Source organism: Pygoscelis adeliae, unplaced genomic scaffold (assembly GCF_000699105.1).
Source record: "Pygoscelis adeliae isolate BGI_AS28 unplaced genomic scaffold, ASM69910v1 Scaffold101, whole genome shotgun sequence".
NCBI classification, from domain to species: domain Eukaryota; kingdom Metazoa; phylum Chordata; class Aves; order Sphenisciformes; family Spheniscidae; genus Pygoscelis; species Pygoscelis adeliae.
Window position 1 is genome coordinate 2,987,715 of NW_008824238.1, and position 10,291 is coordinate 2,998,005.

The window sequence follows — 10,291 nt, forward strand, 5'->3', positions numbered from 1 at the left end:
CCACCCCCCCCCCCCCCCCCCCCCCAAAAAAAAAAAACACACCACAAAACCCAGAACACCCCATCACAAAAAACCCAAAACAAACCCACAAAATCTTAACATTTCTCTCTAGGAGCTCATGAGCCTTCCCTTACAGAAGGGATAGCAATGTCATCAACATGAAATCTGATAATTTTAAAATAAAACATGGGAATAAAATTGTAAAAGTTGGAAAAGACTTTTTTTTGTTTTAAAAAAGGCATTCATGCATGATATCTAATGCCATCAGTACACTTGTTACTGACATAGCTTCTGCAGAAGTAACATAAACACACAACATAAAGAAGGAGGAATTCTTACACATTTTTTAGTAGTAATGTAAAAAGTTAGTATTTCTAACACCAGCAGTGAAATGGCTGAATTATTTTGGCTGTAGTTTTCCAGCATAATGGCTATAAAATGCAATAAAAATGGAAAAAAATCTTATTCTGAGTGATTTTAGTCTGATAAAATTAAAGAAAAAACAAATAAAAGCAAGATCTCACAGTTGAAAACTTTGGGATTTCTTAAAAAAAGGCATGGACTGACTGAATCTTTTTCCTGATCAAAAGTTAACAAAAATGGGTTGTTAAACTGGGATGTATTGGGCAGGGGGGGGAGGTAAAAACCAGGGAACACTCAAATCAAGAAACAGAAGAAAGATTTGCTCTGCAAATGAGTCTGAGAATAGAAATTGGTAGTAAGATGGTGTCATAGCAATTTTCTTCAGTCTTAAGTCTAGCAACAATGCAGGGATTGCCCTCATTTTGGTTATACAACCACAGAAGACCCAAGGTCCAACAGCAACACTTTTTCCTTTTACCATCTTTAACACCACTAATCACCAGCAGTTTACATGCCAGTATTAAACACAAATGAATATAGTTAACTTAGAAAAGGACGGACATAATTATTACCATTTATCTAATCTAAACACACTTAGGGAAAAGAGAAGTATGTTTAAAGTGGTTATGTGAATACCAAAGGAAGAAGTAGTATTTCAGCTGAAGTGATGCCAAAACTATGATATACAGCTTTATACTCCATTCTCCTACTGTCTGCCTGAGACCAGTTCTCAAGTAAAAACACAGAGTTCAACCTCGTAAGATGCTGGGTATCTGAATTAAACAACTAGATTGCGAGTTTTATTAGCAGCACTACAATAATCTCACCACTTATGTTTCTAAACTGTCCCTGTCAGAGCTCTTCCTCCTCCAGCTACTTCCAGACCACAACCACCTTCCAAATTATTTTTTTCTACCTGCAAATAAGTTACTGCACACATTCCTTTTGAATATGGTCACAGTCCAGTTACCCATACTTTCTGTTCTTGAAGTTGGAGTTTAGTTGTAAATTTCGGGTGGACCTCGAAGTCTGACAGTCAGTCTCCCAGATGTAGCACAGTGCTTTCAATACTCTTACAGATGAGTTTAGACTTCCTTGAAACCTAGATTTCCAGAGAATGACTTTTTTCTTTCTCTCCTCTCATGTTCAAATACAGCAACTGATTACAGCGGAAAGTGTGATCTGTCAGTCCTCAGATTTATCTTTCTCAGTACAATGTGTGGACCCATCACCACATACAAGTTCGATCTGACAGTCACAGGCATAATGCTAGCTCTTGCTGTTGTGTTTACAAATTAAGCAGTCATGTAAATAGACCCCACACCTAGAGGGAGCAGAAGGCTTCAGTACTGCTAAACAGCTATTAATTGAAGTTTTGTTACAGTTTTCTCCTTTGGAGAGCTTTGTATACCCAAGGACATGTCTGCACTTAGATATAAAGTATAGAATGCTTCAAAGAAACAAGAGTGCACTTAGTCTCAGTAACACTATTTTGTCATGTTGCAAAATCTGTTTGATTGCCCTTCAAAACCTTCTATTTGTATTTACTGTCACAGCAGTGACAGTAATGAATGACTTTGGCCAGACTACTTTGATAATCAGAACTATCAAGCCCCACTGAATTCAAACTTGCAGAAACACTCTGGTATGATTTCTAGCCTTGAGACTAGGTACCTATTTGAAACCAGCAAGTAATCCATGACTATTGAAAGTTACTTGAAGCATGCTTGCCAAGTTCTTCTCCTGCAAAATCGTATTTACTGCTTTTAGCATAGCTCCCCTCATCTCCAAAAGCGGGTATTTTCCACTTAAAAGTTCCATATATATACTTCAGGTACAAAAAGAAATGCAGTGCATTTCCCACATTAATTGGAATCTATATCATCAAGCCACAGCATCTAGTTCTTTGGCAACTGTCAGTCTCCAACGTAGGTCCACTAATCAGTACTGACTGGGTTATATTTTTGTTATCTAACAACATGTTATCTAACAACAGTCTGAAAAGACTAGTAACAGATACCATAAACAGAAGTCACCTAAAAATGATACTGATGCAGTAACATAGGTAGGGAACACTTCTTTGAACAGCCAAATACAATTTAGAGCATTAATTTTTAAAGAGTAATTTTAAAGAGCATTAAATAAAATAATGAAAAGATGAATGTATAAAAATAGGAAAAAGTATACCAATAACGGTGTAAGTTTTGCAAGTTTTCATTATTTTGCCAAATTCTGAAATGCAAATGAAAGCCAGACAAATACATCATACTGCTTAACAACAGGTAGTGTTACCGTAAATCGGCAGATGAAGAACTCTCTAAGACTCAATTTGGAGTTTTAGAAAAGGCATTCTTTATTGCGGTGCTGGGTGCAAGGTGGAATTTCCACAAATCAAGCACACCTATGGCTAGATCACCATTACATTTATACACAAAAATTATAAGGTAGTACACTCCCAGTTACAATGATTGGTTAGTGATTTATATATAATTATAATATTGTCATTCTCTTCTGTTACTACAACTGCGCGGAGGAAGAGGAAACACCTTCACCTGGGCAAGGGTCTTCTTGACCTGTGGGTGTGTTTTTTAGTATTAAAATGAAGGCAGTTCACTTCAGGACACCTTAAAAGTAGGTTTTGTTGCCAAGTTGGCCAGCTAGATATCTACCTTGCCAGGTTGTCAAATAACTCATCCCATAAACAATAGAACCTAAAGGCTCTAGTTATGGTTTCAAGAGTCCAGAGAATAGAGAATAGGGACTTCAAGCAACACAGCCTCAAATAATAAGTAACACAGTAACCTATACATAACGCTACCATAGGGGCTAACTTATTAGAATCTAAATGTTCTTATAGTTGATTATTTCATAACCTAAAGATTCAGTAAAACTTAAGATCATCTTCAACAGTAGTACATGCCATACTTTGTTAAACTCTGCTTGAAAACTGATGACATGCATGATTTACTCCAGGCAAATCCCTTCTCGCCTACGCTATTTGGCAGTTTGCAGGAAGAGTTAGAGAAAGGAAGAGGAAATCATAGTAAGCTCTGTCTCTTAGTATTCAACCTTTCACATACTTCGAAATTTTTACACAATTAGGTTATTCGCAATTGTGTAACAAACAGCAAACCAATCTACTTTCATCTATCCACCCCTAATTTTAGAGGAAATCCTCGTGAATTCTTTCTACTTCTGTATTGACAATGCAGTCTGACCTCATATAAACCTGTCACTTCTGCTTCCAAAAAGATAACAAAAAGCAACATAACTTCCATTCCTTCAAGCTGAAAAGCTTAAGACTTTCATAGTACCTCTGCATGTTTTATATCACCTCTTCAGTCTGACAACGCAAGTGCATTTTATTTGCCAAAATTACTGTTATTGCATTGAGCATGAGACTGATGACGGTGAGCTCTGTATTACTTCCTTAAGAGTAACATATCAAAGGGAGCCCCACTGCCTCAATGTGATAACCTGGAGGAGGACTCTGTGAGGAAGGTTTTTTGTGACTGAAAAATGAATTGCATGCAGTTACGAATGGTTGTAATGGCAGCACACGCAGAACTCGCATTGTGATATACTCCCCTTCTCTGTAACTGTCTGTCCTTCCTCATATAAGTGTAACTTTTAATGTGAAAACATGTCAATGTTAAAAATAACCAGCTCTCCTGGACTCCTTTCTAGGGCCTATCTCATGGGATTCTCCCAAGCAGATCCCTAAACCAGTCAAAACCTGCTCTCCTGAAGTCCAGGGTTGAGATTTCCCCTCTCAGAATTCTGAATTCAATCATCCCATGGTCACTGCTGGTAAGGCTGCCCTTGACCTTCACACCTCACATGTTTGTAGGTGTGAATTCCAGCAGGAGGGCCTCCCCTTGTGTCCTGGTTTTGGCTGGGATAGAGTTAATTTTCTTCCTAGTAGCTGGTACAGGGCTGTGTTTTGGATTTAGGATGAGAATAATGTTGACACACCGATGTTTTAGTTGCTGCTAAGCAGTGCTTACACTAGTCAAGGACTTTTCAGCTTCCCATGCTCTACCAACTGAGAAGGCTGGAGGTGCACAAGAAGCTGGGAGGGGGCACAGCCAGGACAGATGACCCAAACTGGCCAAAGGGACATTCCATACCATATGATGTCATGCTCAGTATATAAAGTAGGGTAAAGCCAGCCAGGGGTCCACTGCTCAGGAACTGGCTGGGCATCAGTCAGTGGGTAGTGAGCAATTGCATTGTGCATCACTTGTTTTGTATATTTTTTATCATTATTATTATTAGTTTCCCTTCCTTTTCTGTCCTATTAAACTGTCTTTATCTCAACCCACGAATCTTGCTCCCCGCCCCTGGCCCCAATTCTCTCCTCCCATCCCACTGCGGGGGGGGAAGTGAGCGACCAGCTGTGTGGAGTTTAGCTGCCTGCCTGGTTAAACCACGACACCTTGTCATGTCCTTGATCACCTGGGTCAGGAATTTGTCATCAATGCATACCAGAAGCCTCCTAGATTGCTTGTGCCTGGCTGATTTGCCCCTCCAGCAGGTATCGGGTGGTTAAAGTCCCTCATGAGGACCAGGGCCTGTGAATATGAGGCTCCTTCCAATTATTATGAGGAGGTCTCATCTTCTTCCTGATCAGGTGGTTTGTAGCAGACACCCACAACACTTCCCACATTGGTCTGCCTGCTAACCCTGATCAATAAGCTCCCAGGTGGCTCCACAGCACAGCTCCATGCATTCTCACTGCTCTCCCACATAAAGTGCAACTTCCCCCCCTTGCCATCCATGTGGTTCTTCCTGAAGAGCCTGTATTCATCCACCACAGCACTGCAGTCCTGTGAGCTGTCCTGCCACCTACGCATGATCCCAACAAGATTGTAGCCCTGCAGCTGCATGCAGACCTCCAATTCCTTCCGTTTGTTCCCATACTGTGAGTGTTAACGTACAGGCACTTTAGAGAGGCACTCAGTCGTGATGATTATCCAGGAAAATCTATGAGAGCTTCCCCTGTAATGTGTATGGAAACACAACACAATCAAAGGCAAATAAGCAGCACTATTTGATTGATCTGACTTCCAGATACATTATCTGGTCTTCTATTAATGAGCTTTAAGACCAACTAAAGCCTCTAGAAAGCATGTGACCTGCAAAATCTATATACGTGTTACACAATTCTGCTTCGGCATCATAAACTCACTATTCTCCTGTATTAGGCTACAAGCACCACAATGACTGTAAGAAGGTAGTCAAGCAAAGACGAGCCTTCTCACACTAGCCTTAAACCAAGAATGCTTTGCACCAGTGACCCCCAAAGCAATTCTGGACTTACATACTCTACTACCCAAATGTAATTGGACAGAGAAATCCCAATCTAAGTCTGCTTGCTTATCAGAATATTACTTGGCTAACAATAAAGCATTAAAAACCATTTTGATAATAAACTTCATTTATAATGTATTGATACCTAGTTTGCTCCCCCCCTGCCCCCGGAATTTCTTTAAAAAGTAAGCCAACTCCTCACCCCCTCCAGTCAACTGTTTAACATACTCCTGGAACTAGATTTTACTGAAATGCAACAACTGCTTTTGATAATAATCACATCATACGTGCGTGTGCAGGTAAAATATATTCATCTTCCCACTATATTCAACCAATTGAATTCAATTACTAGATCAATCTAGTTTCTGCAATTTAAGTTAAAAATGCAAGAATTATACAAAAACTATAGAAAAAGGGTGTAAAATATATTAGTTCTAAGATGCTGAAGAAACTAATCCGAAATACTCAAATTCCTGTCTACACATACTACTTCCTTTCCTTTAAAGGTAAAACATAGTCTGATAGTGCACTTCCCCTATCGTATCAGCCTAAACTTAGCTTTCAGAATTTTTCCTGAAGAAAACATTTAATTTCAATTTCTTCCCCAAAACATAAACATTAATAAAAAAAAACATAATTACCTTAGAAAAAGTAGATACATTGGCCACAATTATAGTGTATTAAATGTCAAAATTAGATCACTTAACAGAGGTGCAAGTATGGCTAGTAAAACATAGCAGTTCAATGCAAAGTCATATTTATCATTGTGTCTTAATGGCTACCAGAGACAAACAACTTCTTAAAAAGAATATATATTAATATTAGTTTTGCATTTCAATCTTTAACAGTTTCCAACTTGCTGATTTAAGAACAGTACCATAAGATTAATCTGTCTGACAGAAGGAAGAATAAAGATACCTAAAAAAAAAAAAAAAAAGCTGAAGTGTTCCAAAAAGGCAGGAGCCTCTCCCAAATGGAGCTTAAGAAAATGGCTGCCAAAGTAAGGAAGCTGCTGCATGCATCCAGTGAGGCAAGACAAAGATGAACACTAAAGGAAAAGGAAGACTCACGTTAATATTATTTTTTGTTTTCAAAACAGAAGTAATTTTCTACACTATTGGGGGGGGCGGGGGAGAAGACTGGGCATTAGCTTATTCAGAAATTCTGTCAAACCAAGCATAAGCAATTGCTTTCAACAGTCACTTTACTAATAGAAAACCTCAAACTAGGATGTTTGCACCTTTGGTGTGGAGTGGGGTGTCTCAGGCATTATCAGTGCAGCGAAGGGTCCAGGTACAAATGCTATTACAGCACAGATCTCAGCAGAAGACGGTATACAGCAAGCCTTATTCTTACGAGACCTCAAGGGCACACCCAGACTGCTCAGAGTCTAAATGTTTAATCACAGTAGTCCCTACTTGGCATCTTCAAGGGAAAGCTCTGGGTTTGAGACTGCAGGCTATTTCCTGAGCAAGCAGCCACCCATCCTCTTCCAACCACAACCAGCCTTCCCCGGCTGTGAGAGCGCAGGCTAAAGGAGAACGCTGGGGCTGGGCAAGCGCTGCATAAGCTACCACAGAGAGCTGGACTTTTGCCCTCGGACACAGCTGCCCCTCTGCCCTTTACTCCTTTAGGCAGCAGCAGGCCCGACCCGCTGGGATGGGCTATGAACAAGTGTGGGAAGCGGCATTTAGTCAGCTCAAGCAGCTGTTGCCGGCGTCCTCCCAGAAAAAGCAACAGACTGAAGAGAAGCCGATCATACACCACCATTGGACTGCTCCGGCTTAAATTAAGTCAGGAATTCAGTGCTTAGATCCCCTCCTCCATCCCCTTCGGGCAAAACAGAGAGCAACAAACATGCCAATGTGACACCTTTTTTCTTGCCATCCAGCAGCGAAAGCAACAAGCACATGTTAACCCATCAAAAGTGGTCCTGAGATTCAGCACATGGTGGACTTCTTAGGAAAGGATTTTTAAACTCACCTTAGAGATCACTACATTTTCAGGCACAGTCAGTCTATTGCTCTAAGTATTTTCACCAGTAAATTAAATGAAAATTGAAAAACAGCCAAACACCACACAGGCTGCAAAGTAACAAACACTGAGCTAGTAATTTTAGATTTAACATCAAACTTGTCACTTGTAATGACAAGTGTGCACTGATTCCCTTTACAAAACTTTAAAGTTATAAATTTGTCTTTCAGTATCAATCTAGTAATATAACAATACTGATACAAAAATAAAATAGTAAAGCAACAGACTTAAAAAAAAAAGCAACAAAAGTAAATTTTAGAAGAAACTTTTAAGACACCCTGAAACCTACTTTACCATTTCACTGAACATTTAAACTTACACAGTGAGAAAATGCAACTGCAACACTGGAAATATTATTTAGCTTTTCAAATGTCACTAATGCAGCTCCACAAGCCAACTAATACACATTCAACACTACACATTATGGAAAGAATCATTATAAACTGGATAGAGTTTTTTCTTATTAATAGCATGCTTAAATAAACAGAAATAAAACAGATCTTGCATCTATAATGCTGAGCTTCAGAAAAGCAAAGCACCAGCTTCTGAGGGTGGAAAGTCCAGGCCAAGCATCTTGAGCCTGAAGGGGTTTTCCACAGTCATAAAAAACACACCAGCAGACTGCTGCCAAAAGACAAAGCCCTGCCCTCCACCATACTCACGCCCCTCACACACAACTGCCAGGACCTGCTGTACAAATCAGCTCTGGGAATTGATGTTGCTAAGCACTAACATACAGAGGAGGCAGGCTGAGCCAGATTTCAGAAGCAGTCCATACTTCCTTGCCGGATGGATATGGCTGTGCAACTGTGCTTCTAAACACAAATTTAATCTAAAATGGCAACCAGCAACGTTCTTCTGAGTTGCCAGTGGAGCAATGATTGGAAAAAAGCATAATACCCAATGCAATAATTTATTATTGCTATTGGTTTTGCCTACATTTTTTCTGAATTGGGAACACCTTTCTACAGAAATTTCATCTGAGCCTAATGTAACATGCATCAAGAGAGACAGCTTAAACAGAAAAACTGTAAATAAAAGCAAACCCACTTGCTTCAAATGTTTTGAAGCAAAAAAGGAAGTATTTTATGTTGTGGCAATTTGTTTGGAGAAAGAAAAACATAGCACACAAAGTGACCCACAAAAATGCAAAATACTATATTCTTCAGTTTCAACAAGTTCAGCATTGCAGGATGCTGGATAACAGTGTGGGATATGAGTGTTCACAATGCAGGGACATCTGAAGTTTTAGAAATAGCTTATTACCTGTGCTATTCTCAAATTAATCTCCTGTGTTCAGAAGGAATATTTCACATAATGGAAAAATGCTTTGATAAGCTCTAGCTTTTGAAGGTACTTTCAAGAAATGGTTCACAGAGTAAACATGAGATTTCACCTATGATTTAGCAGTTCTTCCTCCCACCACTCCCAGTACCTACTGAAATACAAACAAAATGTAAACTATTTCCAGCAAAGTCCGAAGCTGGACAAATTCTGCTGCAAAAATGACACGGTTTTTCAAGCTTCTGCAGTTATCTGTAGATCTGCTTTCTTCCCACCCTCTGTTATGAAGGTGCTAGAGCTTATACAATACAGCTGGCATAGCTGGCCTTGCTAAGTTAGCTCACAGCCAAATCAATTGATGGATGGGCTGCAGATGATATGCAGTCCCAACTGCAGTCAAACACATAGCTGACTCAAAATTAAAGCAAGCTTTCCCCTTCTGGACAGGCAACATATGATTGTCACGAGATTGTCATGACAGTCGGAGTGCCTGATAAAGCATTACTGGATAAGCCACTGGACACCACCTTTCAAATTTAAAAGGCATAATAGTCAGCAAAGCATAAAGAGTAAATCAAATAAAAAAGAACCTCTTGGGATTTCAATGCCAAATCACGTTGTCCAAATTTACCGTCTTGATGAAGTCACTAGGCATAAGAACAGAGTCTGATGACCATAAAAATCTACTAAAGACAGAAGACAGGTATTCAGTGAGAATTACTTCCCTTCTCCAACTATGCTAGAAGGGATAAAGAAAAAGGCTATTTCGTGCTCACCCCTATTTAAGCACTCAGTTACCTCTAGCAAAGCAGAGCATAGAAGACTTAATGACTGTTTTGTGATAGTTACTCAGAACAGGTCTATTTTTTCTTAAGTAACATGGTTAAAGCAGCTTGCAAAAACACAGTAATGACAGGCCTACCGACATGCTCAGATAGCAAGCTGTAACTTCATAAATTCGAAGCTGATACCTATGCTATGATGGAAACTCTGGAGGGTGATGGTATCTTCATTAACGCAACTGGCACAGGATAAAGTTGCAAATACTCTGTCAGCAAGTATATACCTCGTCTTCACTGCACTGAACACTTCCACAGTATTATAAGCATATCTAAACACCCACCTTAGCCATCTGTTTGCAAAAACAGCATGCCTGGCAAAGATGCCCGCACGACTCGTTGCCGTACCCACCCCAGGGCACTCGCTGCCTGCGGCGGATCACCGAGCAGGCTCACCGCGATCCCCGTTCGGCCGCGGCATCGGAACGATCACCGCGATCCCAGAACGGCCGCAATCC

The 10,291-nt window shown here is 40.0% G+C and overlaps 1 protein-coding gene across 1 annotated transcript in view; it reads right to left on the reverse strand.

Moving 5' to 3' along the window:
- Positions 1 to 10,254, reverse strand: part of ZC2HC1A (zinc finger, C2HC-type containing 1A) — a 39,868-nt gene extending 29,614 nt beyond the window's left edge. Inside the window, exon 1 of the mRNA XM_009335067.1 lies at positions 10,230 to 10,254. Coding sequence (XP_009333342.1) covers positions 10,230 to 10,254 — 25 coding nt within the window. The remainder of the gene's footprint in view (positions 1 to 10,229) is intronic.
- Between the last annotated feature and the right edge of the window lie 37 nt (positions 10,255 to 10,291).